An 18,998-nucleotide genomic window follows, 5' to 3' on the forward strand; every position below is an offset into this window, starting at 1 on the left:
AGCTTTGGGATTCAACCCAAGAGTAATGACTGTAACAGTGAAACACGATGAACATAGTACAGTTGTGTATCTACCATAAATGTAGATGTTCGAGTGTATTCACTGTTGCAGTCCAGGTTGCCCACCCTCCATCCCCCTTTTCTTTGCTGGGACTTACCTATACTTCTCTATCTTATACAACCTATGTGGTGTATTTGCTTGTAGGTAAAGGAAATGTTTATTTTACTGTATGCATAATTATTGGCATAATATTTTTAGCCTATTTTGGGGGCACCTGACATCTGGGGCAAGAAAAACTGAAGAAAATGGCGTCGGCTGCATCTTTTATACCCCCGGCGCACTGACGTCAGGGAAGAGGCAACAGCAACCGATGCTGGACCTAGACTTTGGAATTCTGGCTGAACGCGGGTCGCCTGCCAGCAGGATAACCCAAGAGTAATGACTGCAACAGTGAATACACTCGAACATCTACATTTATGGTAGGTACACAACTGTACTTTGCTTAATCAACTTCAGATGTTTTCCTGTTACTTCAGAAAATCTGTAAGAAAATTAAATTCTGCTTAATTGATTTTCAGGGAATTGTTATCCATAACAGAAAATTGCTTTTATCTTTTTTTTTTTTTTTGGTAGTTTATATAGTTGTTTTAATTTACTGTAAGGAACAGTATTGCTTTCCAGTGTAACATAATAATACTCACTATGAAAACACATTTTTATTTGCTTTTGTAGATTCAGGAGCATCCATTTCTGACCGTGAAGCAAGTTTGGAGTTGATAAAACTTGATATATCCCGTACATTCCCATCTCTGTTCATCTTTCAAAAGGTTGACTTTTTGTTTTTGGAGCAATAAATATTGTACTGTGTAGACATTGGTACTCAGATTAGTAGATTTTGCTGCATTGTTTGTATCTGTGTAAAGTGTTTCATTGCAGCTTTTTTAGCTAATGAATAGAATGTATTTTAAGGTGTATTGTAAGAATAATATAATTAAGATGACCTGGATTTGTTTATGTGGCCCACCTCTAGAGTAGCCTGGTGAGGAGGGATGGTGGTGCGGGACCAACTCTGGCTCAGCCATCATGGTGGGAGGACATTTTACAGTCTTGCCCTAAAAAGTCCACCTGGGGGAGGCCACATATTGTAGCTCCTGCAGTTTAGGACTTGGAGTGGGAGCCTAACAATGAGTGCCCTTACAGTGTAATTGGACATTGCTGGTGTGAAGAAATACCCACTTCCTCTGGGTCCATCATAGCAAACATTGCTTTCCAGCCAACAGAGGGAAATGCCTGGCACATAAGTACAGTAGTCTAACGCTCACTAACAGAGTCACAATTACTGGATTTGATCTTCTACCTGTGTCCTGTGATACCAGAAGGTAGAAGGAAAAATTAGCCAGTAGGGGGCTGGAACCTGGTAGTAAAGAGGGGAAAAGAGAATGGGGTCCAGAAAGCATGATTACGGTGTTAAATGTATAGCAGTATGTAGTCCCATTCAGTAGATGTAAATGTCATAAACCTGTATTAAAGCCTTGTTAAAATAATGCCCTAGGTATACACAAAATGTTTCAGGAACTATTGACTGTTTTCTGGACCTGTTGCAAAATCCATTTTTCACATCTGGAACTTGGAAGTTGATATAACTGCATTACTGCTATGTTGTGGACTCCACTAGCCTTCGCAGCTTAGGCAAGAGTATAACCTCCCTTACAGGGTTGGCCTACACATTATGGGATATCCACTAGTGTGTCTGATATATTGGTAATCTGCTGTGCACGAATATGAAACTACATAACACAGTGAAAATTTATAAACAAAGTTTACAAAATTATCAAAGAATTAATCTGGAGATGAACACCACTTTAAATTATGATCATCAACCATTCATAAAAGGGAATTTTATTGGTGGCAGTGTCCTTTAGTGACAAACAAAAAACTGCTCCATAAGAAAGCAGGTTCTGTTTCAGGAAATGAATGACAGATGTTTGCAAAGACAGACTGCTTTCAAGTGGGATAAATTTCCTTTAGTCAGTGAAACATTTCCCAGTTAGTGAAAAACAAAATAGAGAAGAAACCACAGAGTAGCACAGAACAAAATGATAAAGCGCTTTTCGTTTATTCCAATAAACAAACTTCTTCAGATCAAAAAAACAAAAAGTCACAGCTTAAATACTCTCTGGGCTAATACTTGCAAAGTCAATTAACTACTTAAAGTGAAAGCTGATTTACAAGACACGCCCTATTTGCAAACACAACTAGACTAAAAACTGCTTTTAAAGTAAAAGCTAAAAATCCAAATAGTCAGACTAAAAGTACAATTAGCGTTGTCTATAAAAAATGTGTAAATCTAGCCTACTACTAAGCTAGTGAGGCAAAGAAATAATAATTACAAGTGCATAAAAACTCCACTGGTGTTTGTAAAACTGAGTTAATACAAATACCTATGTTAGTGCACTAAACGCACATCAACCATTCATAAAAGGGAATTTTATTGGTGGCAGTGTCCTTTAGTGACAAACAAAAAACTGCTCCATAAGAAAGCAGGCTCTGTTTCAGGAAATGAATGACAGATGTTTGCAAAGACAGACTGCTTTCAAGTGGGATAAATTTCCTTTAGTCAGTGAAACATTTCCCAGTTAGTAGTTGCATCAGTTAGAGAGATCTTTATTATGGCCCTAGAACAGATTACATGAATTCTTATTTATCACACAAGGTTTGTAGAGTGGCAATACCAGTAAGTACTACTGTTGTTACTAGGATCTGTGTAGGACTTTCATTCTCTGTTTACGATCCATGATACCATGGGTTGGTTTAGGAGAATGGGTGTGTGGAAACAAAGTTTTGTTTTGTGTATTTTTTTTTAAATATAATTACAGTTCAGTTGTACTGTTTCTGTTAAAGAATATTGCCGAAAGACAATGGAAACCATTTTTCAATTTGGTGATTGCCTTTTCTCTGCAAATATACAACTGTGGAGGTACCATATTTAATTAAGAGTATGTGTGTACAGCAGAGCCCCCTACATAGGAGTTTGGTGGTGCTTGATCCCCAACAAAATGCATTTGTTTCTGTATGATTTTTTTTGGATGTTACTGGATTTTTTTACATTTATTTGGTTATTGTCCCTGTATGCCTTTGTTAGTGCATTGATTCTGTTGGTTTCATCATTTCATCTTGGATCCATTATGGACTGCCTGATGATCTTAATCCATCTTGGTCCCCAAATCCAGGTTATGTGTTTAATTATTTTGTAGACCTTTTGATACATTTTCAAAATATGTCACAGCATACATTAGTAAATAGTTCATACACATATTTGATTCTAGCTAATAGTATTCATGGGACCCATTCATAAGGAGATGACATGTTATGTTTTGTCAGATGTAAATGTCAATGGTCCCAAAAAGTTCATCCTTTTTGCTTACTAAAACGTAAACAGTGTGCAGCAATTTTAATTAAAATGTTACTAGCAGCTGGTGATGAACGTTTGGTTGGTGCACTGGTCTTCAGCATGTAAGTTTCTTAGTGAGCTTTTGACTTTATAGGACCTTGCTGAGGTAACTTGACAAAGCTTGAGACTAAAGCATCTCTTTACATCTGTGTTCAGGAATTAGAAGCAATTAGACCATTTCTCCATATCTGGATTTTCAAAATGAGAACCATCTTTAATATTAGATGGGTTTCCTGGCTTATAGCTTAGGAAAAAGCATAGCATAGTCCAGGTAAAAGGGGCTAAGTCCTACCAGCAGTATGGGTGGAAGGCATTAAACCTGTGATAAAACATCTTGCAATTACAGTATGCTGTATATTTAAGTTCCAGTGGCAAACACTGTAATTTAGTCAGTAGTTTACTTTCACATATATCAGAGCTCTTCTAGTCAATTTAGCGATCAGATTTTTATGTTTTGAATGAGGGTTCAACCAAGTCTAGAGCACAGATTCTCAAAAGTATGTACAGGAGTAGTTTTAGTTCTGCATGTGGCAAAACAAGCTTTTCCCAGGTAATCAAAAAATGAAAAGTGGTATGACTACCACATCATGAGGTCTTTGTAGCCTGTCTTCTGGATTCACTGTATGGATTGTGCAGTACGTCTTTTGCGTATGATGAGTCATCTTTAGCTTCCTTTTTGTTATAGTGCATCATGCAGCCTTTACAGTCTTGCTCAACAGAATTTTCTTAGTCTGCTATAAACCTCAAGGTAGGTACCATCCTGCCACACTTTGGGATATAAACTGTTCTGAAGTTGATGTGTCTTCTTTCTGAACTTGTATTTTCAGGGAAGGTTAGTCTCACAGAGCCAAAGACTGCTTTACAGGGGAGACCTGCTAAGGAAAAAATGTACAAGAAAAACCTGTGGTAGCTTGTTACAGATGAAACAGAATGGCTTTTCATTTTCAGAAAAAAAAAACAGAAATCTCAGAGAAGTTGTGCAGACATAGGAAATGTAATATACATAATATTTGTTTGTATTCCACATCTGTTTGCCACATCAGTGCTCATAATACTAAATGAATGCATTATGTCATGTGAGTTTCCATGTTCAGGCAGTTCTCTGGTGCCATGTGAGTAAACTATTCAGACACCTCCATATGATTCTTCCGCATGTCTTTTTCAGTTAGTTGTTAGTAACAGTATATACAAGAACCCAAGCTTTTATCGTATGGTGCTCAGCAGAAGTGGTTTGAATGAATATTGATGTCAGTTCAAGAGTTCTGCATGGATTTATTTTGCTTACAGACTCAGTGAGAATGTGGGCGGGCAGGAACTTACATTCACACTACATATCTGTAACCAGTAAAAAGAAGGTGCATAAAGAAGAGTTGAGTTCAGACTGCCACTAGACCAACCTGGTGAAACTCAGAAGCAAAAGGGGATGATATGATAACCTTACCAACAAATAAGAAATACCATGAGAAAAAAGTAATCTTTGGAAGATGATGGGACTCGGGGAATTTGTGGAGCTTCAATAACTGTTTCTAGCAGAGCTGTAGCTAGCTTAAATGGTACCCTGAGGGCCCCCCCCCATTGGAGCCTTCCCCTCAGAACTGCAAAGATAAGGATAAAAAATATCTTTTTTGCCCTAAAGAAACCATCACAAACTTGCAGGGACCAATTAGCATGTCTTCAACAGTGCTGACTGTGTCCCCAACAGCTTGCATCTGGAGCAGATCCTCCTTTTGTCCCACTGTAAATACAGCTTAGATTTCAGGTGTGAAGTTGGTATACCTTTCTGTGCTAGAATATTAGCAGTATCTTTTGGGTCAGACCATCATTAACCCCCTTTTACCCATTTTCTACATGGGTCGGGGTGTCGTGTTAACTGTCAGCATCTCTCATGATTCAATGCTACACCTTGACTTCTATAACACTCGTGCCTGACTGTTGCAGATCTTCTCTCACATAATCCATCCACCTCTTTGCTGAAAGTCCACGTTTCTTCTTATCTTCTTTCTCTCTGTCCCAAAGCTTCTTCACCAGATTGTCCTCTGCTGTTCTGCATGTGTGCATGAACCACCATAATCTGTTCTCTTTGGTCTTTTCTGTAATTGGAGGTGCTTTGACTTCTGCTCTTATGTCCTCATTTCTTCGTCTATCCCACAGTGTGCATTCTAACCACCCTTCTCGGGCACTTAATTTCCATCAACTCTAGTTTCATGTGCTCTGTCTTTACTGCCCAGGTTTCTGTACTGGACAGTAGTACTGGTCGCACCATTGTCTTGTACATCTTTTCAGCTTCTTTGGCATTCTTCTGTCATTCATAACACCTGAGACTCGATTTTAGCTTTGACCTCTTTATTCAACCACCTCTCCCAGATACTTGAAGCTATTAAACCTGTTCCACTATTTTCCCTGCTTTCTCAACTCTCAGCTTCTTCTGATTTCCCCAATTCGCTGCCATTACCACTGTCTTATCTGTGCTTAGTTTCATCCTGTATGGCTTCAGTTTTGCATTCCATTCCCCTGTCCTTTGCTGAAGGTTTTTTTTTGGGGGGTCAGATAATACCCTCATGCTTTGTTTCAGGGCATTGCTGCATATTATTTCTTAATCATTTGATGCTTTTAAAGAAGGATTTGTGATTATCCTTGGCTTTGGATGATACTTTTATTTTGTATTCCACTATGTTCCTTTATTTATCTTTTCTTGACCAAGTTAGTCCCGCTAGGGAAGTGGCCTCTTTTCAGGGGATACCCAAGGTGGTAATTATACTACTAGAAGAAATTTAGTCAAGGCATTGAGGGGAATGCCCCCTACACTTTTTGCGAATGGAGACACCATTTGCAGTAGCACTTCCTACTTTTGATCTGCGCATGGAGGTGGCTCGGAGAAGCAGGGAGGAGAAATGGAGTTCTTTGTGATTAGCCAAGCTATTATTTCAGTCAAAGAGAGGAGTAAGTCATCTAAATTAGAGGATGTAATTGCAGTTCATATGTTGGAGGAGCAAATTGATGAGTTAAAAGCAAGTGGGCCTGTGCGGGAGGGAGATGGAAGTTGCTGCAACAATGAGAAGGTGGTCGAGACTTCTCAGAAGGGATGTATCGAGGACTAAAGAAAAACTGTGGTGTCCATTATCGAATCAGAGGATATTTTACGGGAAAATCTTTTCAGAGAAGAAGAAACAACACAGAAAAGTGTTATTACAACCCTCCATTCGGGAGAGTTTTGGGATGATTTGCTTATGGATTTATTAAATGTGAGCAAAGCAGAGAGTGGTAAAGACATTTCTTGGGGAGAATTAATGGATAAGGTATGGAAGGAGAATGTTCAGCAAGTAGAAGGGTCTGTGGTAAAAAGAAAATTGTGTGCTGAGATGTGGAAGGTCGGAACAAGAAAAGGGAAAGAAAAGAAAGATATGAATACAAGAAAAAGAAAAAAATACCTTATTGTTCACATTTAAGATAAAGAAGATAGTGAATTGGACAGAGATAAGGTATGGGATGAAATAATTACACCATTGGGAGTTAAAACCAGTGCGATAAGAGTTTTTATACATATAAATAAAGAGACATATTGTGATATTATTTTTCAGACTGGACAAATGAAAAAAGTTTTAGGGGAATGTGAAGAGAGAGAAACTGGGCACCATGAAATGTGTTCATGTTCAAGACATTTTATAGGGAAACTAAGAAAAAGGTTCATATACAGTTCAGGACTGAACTAGAAATAGGGACTTTAAATAGATATTTATCAAATTTATGTAAAGGTGTATTAGATATTTCAAAGGTATATGAAAACAGAGGTTTATGGATGGGGGCATGGGATTGTCATGTTGTTTTGAAAATGAAAATATTGTGCATATCCCAAGCATTATAAATACAGAGGGAGATAAAGACACTGTGAAATATTGGGGGGCAACCTAAAACATATTTTTTATGTGGAAAAAGTGATTGTTTGATTAATAACTGTGAAAAAAGAAAATGTATTTTATGTGGAAAGATAGGACATGATATAAGGAATTGTAAATTAAGATGTTATAAATTAGGGGGGAATGTGAAGAAAAGTAAGTGAAACATAACCAGGGACAATAGAGTCAAGAAAAATAACATACAGAAATAGTAGATTTGCAATCAGAATGGGAAGAGATGTGTATTTTAGAAAGAATACAAGAATCACAAAAAAAATAAGCTAGGATTTATTGTAAAAAAAAAAGAGAAGAGGAAGGGTTGGGACTAAGTGATGCTGAAGATATGAAATGGAATTTAGTTAAACAAAAAAGAAATTCTATTGGCAAAAGAGTTTGAGAGAGGAAAATAAAAATTATAGAAGGACAAAGTAAAAAAGGGGAAGGATGAGTATAATAACAAGATGCTGTTATATGTATAATCTTAGGATTAAATGCTAATAGTATAAAGAATTTAGTAAGAACAGTAGGTAATCTTGAGTGGTGTAGAAAGCAGAAGAGTGATATATTGGAAGACACTAGAGTTTTAATGGAAGAAGAGAGAGATTACAACTTGAAGTGTGGTGGGGATAAAAGGTAATTTGGAATTTACAGAGAGAGACTTGCTCAGGAATAGTTATTTTATACAATGATATGATAAAACTAGTAGATATCACATTTGTTATAATGGGTTGAATAACAATTATTGATATAAGATGGAAAGATCAAACTTTGAAAATTATAGCAAGTTATGCACATGTGACAAAAGAGAGAGAAGATGTGTTTAAAAATCTAACACAGTCTATGGCTGTAAATATGGAAATACTTGTGGACCAGAAATTTTAGTAGTAATAAAAAACAGCAGAAAAGGAAAACTTATGACATTGAAAAAGTGTTAGACATTATAAAATGGGGCAGTTATGAATTTGGAAGAACAGTACATGGATGTATAGTAGAGGAGAGAATAAAATTGAAATAGATTATTTCTTAATTTCAAAAGGGTTACTAATTGTAAAAGAAGGTGTTTTGATGACAGGTTTTTCCAATCACAGAGCAATTTGGACTGTGTTAAAAGGAAATACTGAGTGTATAAGAATAAGAAAGGGAATAAAATTATTAATGAAGTAAACTGGATGATAAAGGAAACAGTGATGTATCAAATTTACGGCAAGGTCATGTGAATATGAGGGATTCTTTACATGAAACTGGTCAGAATGGTGGTTGTATAAAATGTGTTATATAAGATGGGAGAAAAGAAAAAGAAAGGGAGAAAAAAAAGAGTACAAAAAGCTATGTAAGGATGCATTTGATAGTTTATAAAAATAAAAATGAAGAAAGCTTTTTTATCAGAGAACAAGAGTTGTATAATTTAAACACAATGAAAATAAAATATTTATTTTTTAAGTAAAGATAGTTCTTGTAAGAGAAAAAGGATAAATTGCGCCGTACTTGAGCAAAGTTATAAAAGAAAATAATAGTATTATGAGAGAAATTAAGGTTACTTCAGGTAGAATACATAATATACAAGATACACTTATAGAAATAGTAGAAAAACATATTAAAGTAACCTTTAAAAGACAGGGAATGCAAATTAATGATAAATGGAAAGTAGATACTCTTTCAGAAAAAGATAATGTGGAGTTAGAAAGGAAAGTTATGGTGGAGGAATTGGAAATTGTATAGAAGATGGTTAATTTTGAATCTGCAGCAGGTCCAGATGAAAGAGAATACGGGATGTATAAAAATATGACAGTAATGCAAAAAATGTTTTATAGAGAAATTGAATAAATGGTAAAGGATTCCAGTAGAAATAATTGTGTAGTGGGATAATTAAATTTATATGGAAAAAATGTGACAATTTTGAGATACAGAATTGGAGGTCTGTAGTTTTAAATAACACAGATTATAAAATATTTATGAAAATTTTATAAACAAGAATGGAAGAAAAGGGCTAGCCAGCAGGCAGTGTAAACCTCGGCTCTAGATGATTGTCGCTGTTGAAGTAACACCAGCCCCATATGCAAAATGGGACAAATGGGTTGTGGATGGATGGAATGGAAGAAAAAATAGTTAAGACTGTAATTTATATATGCTATAAAAGGAAAATGGTACAGGAACTGTTCCTAATAATTGGGGAATTAGTAGATGATGTTATATAGAGAAAAGTCCAAGCAAAAATTATGGTTGTTGATTTAAGTAAAGCCTTTGACTCAGTTCAACAGAATGTATTATGGAAAATATTTGATGCATGTAATATAACTAATTAGATAAGAAATGTTTTTATTACAGCATATACATTAAATATAGTTGAGGTGTTAGTAAAAGGCTGGTTAAATGAAATTCTGCTCAAAAAGGGTATAAGACAGGGATGTCCATTGAAAAGTATAATATTTCTGCTAGTAATGAATGTGATCTCTACACATTAAATGGGAAACATGAGTTGTGTATAGTGGATATAAAAAGTTTACACACCCCTGTTAAAATGCCAGGTTTTTGTGATATAAAAAAAATGAGACCACAATAAATCATTTCAGAACTTTTCCCACCTTTAATGTGACCTATGACGTATACAATTCAATTGAAAAATAAGTATGTTAGGGGGAAAAATATAAACAATAAAAAACGTACAATACACTGGTTGCATAAGTGTGCACACCCTTAAAATAATACTTTGTTGAAGCACCTTTTAATTTAATTACAGCATTCAGTCTTCTTGGGTACACACCTGTTATCAATTAAGGAGACTTTGATTAACCTCAAATAAAGTTCATCTGTCCTAGTAGGATTTTCTTGACATTTACTCAGTTGTCTGCTACAGCAAAAGCCATGGTTCGCAGAGTGCTTACAAAGCATCAGAGGGATCTCATTTTTGAAGGGGACCAGTCAGGAGAAGGGTACAAAAAAATTTCTGCAACATTGTCTATACCATGGAACACAGTGAAGACAGTCATCAAAAAGTGGAGAAAATATGGGACAACAGTGACATTGCAAAGAACTGGATATTCCTCCAAAATTAATGAAAAGACAAGATGAAAACTGGTCAGGGAGGCTGCCAAGAGACCTACAGCAACACTGAAGGAGCTGCAGGAATTTCTTGCAAGTACTGGTTGTGTACTCCATGTGACAACAGTCTCCCATATTCTCCATATGTCTGGACTATGGGGTAGGGTTGCAAGACGGAAGCCTATTCTTACACAGAAAACATCCAGGCCCGGCTAAAATTTGCAAAACAATACAGCAAGTCTTCCAAAAGCATGTGGGAAAATGTGTTATGGTCTGATGAGACCAAGGTTGAACTTTTTGGCCACAATACCGAAAGGTACGTTTGGTGCAAAAGCAACACTTCACATCACCAAAAGAATATCATGCCCACGGTGAAGCATGGTGGTGGCAGTGTCATGCTTTGGGTTTGCTTTTCTTCATCTGGAACTGGGACTTTAGTCAAGGTGGAGGGAATTATGAACAGTTCCAAATACCAGTCACTTTTGGCCCAAAACCTTCAGATGTCTGCTAGAAAGCTGACGATGAAAAGGAATTTCACCTTTCAACATGGCAGTGACCACAAACATACATCCAAATCAGCAAAAGAATGGCTTCACCTGAAGAAAATAAAATTTTGGAATGGCCCAGCCAGAGCCCAGACCTAAATCCAATGCGGGGTGACCTGAAGAGAGCTGTGCACAAAAGATTGCAATCTGACAGATTTGGAGTGCTTTTGCAAGGAAGAGTGGGAAAATATTGCCAAGTCAAGATGTGCCATGCTGATAGAGTCCTACTCAAGAAGACTAAATGTTGTAATTAAATCAAAAGGTGCTTCCACAAAATATTAGTTTGAGTGTGCACACTTATGCAACCAGCGTATTGTACTTTTTACATTTTTTTTATATTTTTTCCCCTAACAGATTTGTTTGTTTTCAATTGAATTGTACAAGTTATAGGTCAAATTAAAGGTGGGAAAAGTTTTGAAATGATTTATTGTGGTATAATTTTTTTATATCACAAAAACCTGGCATTTTAACAGGGGTGTGTGAACATTTTATATCCACTGTATCTAATGAAGGGATAAATATGCCAGTTATGTTAAAATATGCAGACGATATTATTCTTGTTACAGTTTTCAGTGGAGGCCTGGAAAGAAAAGCTCCAAAATTACAAAGATACAATAAAAATACAATAAAAATGCACTAAAAAGCACAGTAAAATGCAGTTATGAATAAATCCTAGTGTTATATAATATTTTAAACAAAATTGTAAGATGATACAGAGAGATGTAGCAAAAAGATACAGTGCAGTAAGTACAGTATAGGAGACTTGAAGATAGTTCATAAAGAACATGCATGGTAACGAAGACGGGTAGTGGAAAGTATGCAGAGTAGTAGGAATAAATACCTAAAAGTGGAGGAAGGGGAGAGAGGTGGTTGAGTAGTGAAGCAAGAGGCAATTGTTTATTAGAAAGAAGAACATATGTGAGAAAAAAGCAATAGGGGGTAATAGAAGGAGGAAAGAGGGTAAAGTTAGTAGAAGAGTGTTGGACACAATTTGTAGAATGTTAGAGTCATTAGTTAGTCAAATGTAATATAGGTTTAGATGGAAGAAGTATATAGGGAGAGTACAGTAAGAAGGCTATGTATAGTATTTACATTATATACATTAAAGGTTTATAAGTTATGTTAGAAATATCAAGGGGAAGCTGTTGGGCAGAATAGCAAGGTAAAGAAGTATTTAATGAAGAACAAGTAGGAATGAGTTTATTAGGATTAGGGGGGCAGAGAGCAATTACATTTCCAATTTTGGGAGAGATGAGAATGGAGCTGGGATTTGAAGAGTTCAAGGGTATTGGAGATTCTTAGTGAGGGGGGAAGAGAGTTCCATTTTTTTGCTAGGGAATAGGATAGCGGACACTGGCCAGCGGGATGTTTTGTTTTGTGAATAGAAAGTTGATTTTGTTGTGCAGATCTTAGGGGTCTGTGGGGAGTATAAGAAGGGAAGGGTGTATGCTAGAGCAGGGCATGCAGTAGGTTTAAAGATTAAAGGAATGAGTAAAGTGATAAATTAGTTACAAGAATATCTACATGTGATAGGATTTTTTTATAAATAAAGAGAAAAGTCAAGAATAAGGCTTTAAAAGAATACTAGGATGCATTCAGTTTTATATGACAAGTATAAATGTACTTGGAATGAGTTTTGGAAAACAAGAAAAGAGAGAACTGATTTGGAAAGAAAAATTAGAAACGATTAAAAGTACTTGCATGTTTTGGAAAACATTTAAACTATCATTTAAGGAAAATACGTGATTCATTCACTATTATTTGCAAGAATTGCATATTTAGGAAGTGTTTTCAGTATTCTGTTAATATTTGAGGAGGAAGTTTATAACATTATTTTTTCCTTTATTTGGATATCTAGATTGAACCCACCTAAAAGAGGCATTTTGCATGTAAAAAGAGAAGGATAAGGTATTAAAATGTATTAAAATGTTTAAAGGATAATGATGCTTCATTATTAACACAGATTAAAATTTAAGTATAAAGTAGTGAGGATGAACCTTTTTGAATTTTAAAATAGAGATTATGTTTTAATAATGAAATAAATAGGATAAATATTACTGTGGAAAGTAAAAATGAATGAGATTGAAAATGAGAGGAAACAATGGTATAATAATACTATGGATAACTATTTTTGTATTTATCTATGGAAGGAAATGTGTATAAAGATAGGCAAGAATGGGAAGATGTAAAGAAATGCTGGGGTGTCATGACTTCTTATAGAGACTGACTATAAAGCACTTCCAGTGAAAAAAAACATGCCTTAGAAAAATAAAAAGATAGAACCTTTTTGCATTGCAATGCTTTTAAAACTAGTAAACCTGTTTTTTTAGGATGTAAAAGGATTAAATTATTATGGTAGAAGATCACAGATTTATAATATTTAGAAGGGTTTACGGATGTAAATAATGTGAATATGGATATTATAAGGACAGAAGTAGAAACAATGTTGAAAAAGTTAAGAAAATGTTTTGTATAATATGGCTGATATGCATTCAAAGAGTGAAGGAAATTATGTTTACTGAAAATGGAATTCAGCTACAGTGTTAAAAAAAATAAGATTCTGGCTATGGAAGTTAGAATGGGGGAGTCATATAATGTTAGTTAATCTTTAAGGGAAAAATATTTGATGTTAGTTTTTTTGTAAAATGTGTAAATAGATTTTATATTGTAGATAAAGTAAATTGTATATATGTGATGTAAATAAGTATTTTTTTAAATAAATGACCCCTACTCTTTTTGTTAGGTGATGTTAAATCTTTTATATCCACCTAAGCTATTATTGACTCAGGCAGATAGTACTAATTTCTAATGGTAACTTTCAACTTTTCAGTGAACTTTTTGACACAGTCTAATGTGGTAAAGTTTAATGACACGCCTTAATTGTTTTTTTTCTTTATTTTTATATAGCTATTTAATGTTGCATACATCAAGATGTATTTTGTATATGTGTTTGCACTTTCCTAGATTGGAGTAAAATTCATTTGAGTAAGTGACAGCTGAGGTTACTCAGGGACTGGAAATTTTGCATGTAAACTTTTAGAACTCATCATATAGCTTTAATTAGTGTGTCTTGTTACTCCTTGATTTCAGCGGTAATGATTGTAGTGGGCTTAGATAATTTAATGTTGTTATTTTAGCCATAGGATTAGAGTATACCCTATGTGCTGGCCTAGCTTGCATGAGGGAAGAGGATGAATGTTATTTTTTGGACATGTTAAAGCACAAAGGATTGTTAGTATTTGATATTGTTATTTGTGTGAGTGGATCTGTGGGTGTAGTTGTCATGATGTAACAGGGTTGGTGCTGAACACTGGCACTGGTGTGCACCTCTGGGACTGGCTGCTGTGATGTTGCACAGATGTACTGGTGTGAATGGCTACCATGAAATGGCATAGAGGCTTACCAGACTATTACCGTTTAAGTAAAGTCTTTCAGCTGATTTACAAAAACACGTTGCACTGTAAACAAAAGACAGGCAATGTGATGCGGCCAAAGGTATAATTTACTGCACTGCCAACTCATGGCCTGTAATTTTGTTTAGGGGTGCAGTATGATTGTAACAATGTGTTTCAGTGATCTGGTACAATGTATACCTTTTATGGGAGGGGCACAAAATGGCTCCAGTGTGTACAATTTGTAAATTCTTGGCTACTCCCCTGGGATCAGCTCACTGTCCCCATCAGCTAGCCCTTGATTTTGTAGGAGCTCACTCTGCTTTTTAAGGGTAAAAATTGTCATCCTTCAGTTGAACGATCCTAGGGTACACAAGGACTACAGACATATTGTGATCTGTAAGTACAGAAGTAAATCAGCCCTTCATCCCTAGTCAGGCAATTCACAGTATTGTACTCATGCAACATGGCAAAAGGCTTTACCTAATGGCATTGACTTTCAGGAGGCAATATTAGTATTAAGCATCATAACTAAACCATTTTGCAGAGGAACTACTTATAACCCTGCAGATGTGAATTCTATGATTTGATCTTAGCTCCTAAATTAAGTCAAAAACAGATTTCCAGTGCTAGAATCTGAATTTAGAGCACTAGCTCCACAAACTATATTGCGTAGATAATTGAGCAGTAATGATGCTAACAGTGCATCACATTTGAGAAAGTGCTGTAATAAAGTTGTGTAGCAGCTTATCATAGTGTTTGAGCATGCCTTATTTTTATTTTTGATGTAGAATTTATAAACAGTCATATCTGAGAATGTTTCTATTCATTTTAATTTAGCAAGTAGGAAGTATTAAATGTACTCTTAAAATGTATACCACAATAATAGTGTTTCCTTGCAGAAGTATTTTATGACAATTTTTTTCTTGTCTTTATAGGGTGGCCCATACCATGATCTGTTACACAGTGTTTTAGGAGCATATACATGTTACAGACCTGATGTTGGTTATGTAAGTGGCATTTCTTGAAAATATAAAATAATAGTATGTCTGTTTTAATGGAACTTAGTAGAACAGCTTGTTTTTTTTGTTTGTTTTTTTCCAACTCAAAATGTAAAACCATAGCTCATTATTAGCCAGTATATCCTCAGAATCTTGAAACCAGTACAGTGTGTTTCAGTACATAAAGAATTTTCTTTGTGGTTAAACTTTGGTGTGTACTTACTGCGTAAAATGGTTGTCATACAATATTAGTCCAGAAAACTGTATAAGGAAGCTGTATATGTTGCTGTCTGAACTTTTGCTTTAGTAGTACATTTTTATCAGGTGTGTGTAGTACAGTACTTGAACTTCCTGTTCTGATAACTTTGTTCAATTTACCTAGCTTTAGAAAATGTGTTGTTTCTCACATGTCCATTGAGAGTTCCCAGTTGCTGTATTTGTTTTCTTGAAGGTTGATGGTTATTTCTAGAGATGGAATGTCAGATTACAGAAATGTTTATGGGAGAAGTCAGAAATAGCTTGTTACATGAGTGCTTTGCCTGTAACTGACAAACATGTAATCACTTGAAAAATAACTCCTTGATCAGTTGTGATCAAAAACACAGTGGACCTAAAATGTGCATGCACAGGTTAAAATAAGCATTGTTGCAGGAAAAAATGCCCCCACCATGTGGAAGAGAATCCTCCACACTCTTCTCCTTTTTAAATATAATATATATATGGTTCTACTTCAAAACGTTGAAAACTCATAACATCTCATTTCAAAACAGCGAGACCATAAGCTTGAAAATTCAAAGCATCTAAAACTCATAACATCGAATCTCACAACATCAAAAACTACAAAGCAAATATTAATAACATTCCCTCCACCTATCACACCACCAAATGAAAAAACACACTTTTTACTACGTTTCTGCGGTGGGGGGCAAGCCCCCCTGCATGCCTCACACCCCCATAAATTAAATATACCAACTCTGAGATCGCACTACAGTGGGGAAAAAGTAAAATGTGAAGTTGTTCTAACTCGCCGATCATTCTTACTGATGGGTTCAGAGCCGATCCTCGGCTCCGACTTGGCCAACTGCAAAAGCTCGAGGTCTTCAGCTCACAGCCAACTCCCTATCCCATGATGCACCTTGTGCTTCCCTCAGATCTTGTTTGCCACTGCAACAGATTGGTAGTGCTTCGACAGCTCTGGCCAGTGAAACTTTACTACTTCATTTGAAAAGTGATAATTTAGCTTTGATAGTTAATTTTTGTAGTTAGTTAAGTTTTCTTTACCTTGCTAATATAGATAATTAGGAATAAGTAGAGTGTGTGTGATGTTCATCGTGCATACAGCTGCAGTCATAACAGATGGGTTATCCTGCCGTCAGGCGGGTCCTCAATCGGCCAAATTCCAAAGTCTAGGTCCGGCGTCGGTTGTCGTCGCTTCTTCCCTGACGTCATTTTCTTCAGTCTTTCTTGCCGCGCGGTGCCCAAAGCAGAAGCAGTTCGCAAGTGCCAGTCGGCCAGCTTCTGAGATTTACAAAAGTATTTCAGCCGAAGTCTTCTTGAAAGCTAAGTACCCCGTTGGGGAAACTTTTCTTGCCTCAGACCGATGTCAGACAGAGTTAATAATTGCATTTCATGTGGGAAGCAAATACCACATAAGGATTTCCACTCTTTCTGTATACCTTGCCTAGGCCCAGACCACGACGTCTCGGCCTGCCGTTTTTGTGCTAGATTCAATAAGCGCACTGTTAAGCATCGGGCGGAGTTCGCCCTTCACTTTTTTGGCAAAAAATTTAATTATATTATGTCGTCGGATACTCCGACTCCAGTTTTGAGCAAAAAACGCAAAGATAAGAACCGAAATACGAGGTCCGCACCACCTACTGAAACCACGCTAAGGCCGACTACCGGCTCTCCGGTACTCAGCGAGGCACCTACGCAGCCCCTGGGTAGTACCGATGACAATGCATTACCGGTGTCTTCAGTACCTGAGGTCGCAGGCTCCTCGGCCCCCATTCCTACTACAGATCCCAACGCCACTCTTGGCGGGGAAACTCAGAATTTAGACAGGCCTGCCATTTCTCAAGGGGTCTTCAGGCCTTCCTCCTTCTCTATTAAAGCCTTCACTAAATCTAAAGCAGCCATGAAAACCAAAAAACAGGTTCCTCAGACCCCCTCTCAAGGCACCATGCCTAAAAAACAGATGCTTAAAATGGCTGAGGATTTGATTACTCTTATCAGGGGTTCTCACAAAGACCCAGATTAGAGGAAGACTACCCTTCCTCATATCAAGCTTCTATTACCTCAGAACTATCTGAAGACCAGGATTATGCATATTCTCCATTTGAAGACTCTGATGCAGAGGAGTCTATTCCCCTGAGGACTTCTCTTTTGGGGAAGCCCTGCATACATTGAGGGAGCACTTTCACTGGGAAGGCCAAGATTACTCAGATTCCAAGAAAAGGCTCAGGGAATTTCTTCTGCTCCCCCAGCATAGGCCTCTGGCTATTCCTCCTGTTTTAGATATATTGGATGATGTGTACACAGAAGCCAGCCTTAATCCTGATTCTTTGCCTCCAGCTCCTGTTAAACCAGACAGATATTACCGGGTTCCTGATTCTCACCAGTTCCTATATAAAAGCCATTCTGCTGACCCAGAAACAATTTCACAGGGTCCCAAGGGAATTAAGGCCTCTACTGCTAAAAATCCATTACCTTCAGAGAGAGATTCCAGAGCTTTAGAAAGATGGGGGAAAAAGGTGTACACCTCAGCCACTTTAACCATGAGGGCATTAAACTGTCAGTTCCATATGTTAAAGTATCAACAGTTTTTGATATCTCAGCTGAAAAGCAAGATGACACAACCAGAACAACCAGATTTAAAAGAGTTGCAGGATTTGTTGCATGGTGCAGAGCAAGTGGGTAAACATACCTTGCAGTGTGGTTTTGATGCTTTAGAGGGCTCATGTAGAGCTGCTGTTACGGGATCTGTTATACGTAGGCATGCTTGGCTCAAAGAGCAAACCTTACCAGATCATGTCAAAGCTAAATTATTAGTTGCACCTCTTCAAAAAGATGTATTGTTTGGTGTTAAAGCTGAGGAGGTGCTAAAGAAAATAGAGGAAAAAGTGAAATCAATGCAAACAGTGAAAGATTTCCTGCAGGTACAGCCTCCACGTTTCAGCAGAAACTGGCCTTCAAAAAATTGGTCCTTTCCAGCCACGGACAGACCTCAAAGGGTCAGATACAGGTGCCCAAGGGGCAGAGGGCAACCTCAGGGATCCTTCAGAGCCAGACAGTGGCAAGCACCAACCCCAAGAGGTGGAGAAGATAGATAATCTTTTAGAAAACAGACACAATGACTTCCCCCTACAGCTGCCAAGCAAAGCTTTAATGGCAGCACCTTTGGGTGGAAAATTGATATTATTCTCAAAAAATTGGCATATTGTTACAAAAGACAAATGGATTCTGGACATTATAGACAGAGGCTACAGGTTCCACTCTCACACCCTTTTGCCACAAAATCAAAGGGCGGAGGCACAAAAACAACTTTCAGCTCTCATAGACATGAAAGCAATTCAAGAGGTACCTGCAAAAGAACAAGGTCAAGGGTTTTATTCCAGACTATTCCTGATACCGAGGAAAGACAAAGATTGGAGACCTATCTTAGACCTGTCCATCCT

The 18,998-nt window shown here is 36.8% G+C and overlaps 1 protein-coding gene across 5 annotated transcripts in view; it reads left to right on the forward strand.

The window, feature by feature from the left end:
- TBC1D12 (TBC1 domain family member 12) overlaps positions 1-18,998 on the forward strand; it is a 1,516,811-nt gene that overhangs the window by 1,169,757 nt on the left and 328,056 nt on the right. For all 5 annotated transcript variants that reach the window (XM_044056656.1, XM_044056658.1, XM_044056657.1 and 2 more), the window contains 2 exons: positions 733-827; positions 15,259-15,330. In XM_044056656.1, coding sequence (XP_043912591.1) covers positions 733-827; positions 15,259-15,330 — 167 coding nt within the window. The remainder of the gene's footprint in view (positions 1-732; positions 828-15,258; positions 15,331-18,998) is intronic.

This window comes from Protopterus annectens, chromosome 14.part0 (assembly GCF_019279795.1).
Source record: "Protopterus annectens isolate FY-2018-M chromosome 14.part0, PAN1.0, whole genome shotgun sequence".
Classification (NCBI taxonomy): domain Eukaryota; kingdom Metazoa; phylum Chordata; order Ceratodontiformes; family Protopteridae; genus Protopterus; species Protopterus annectens.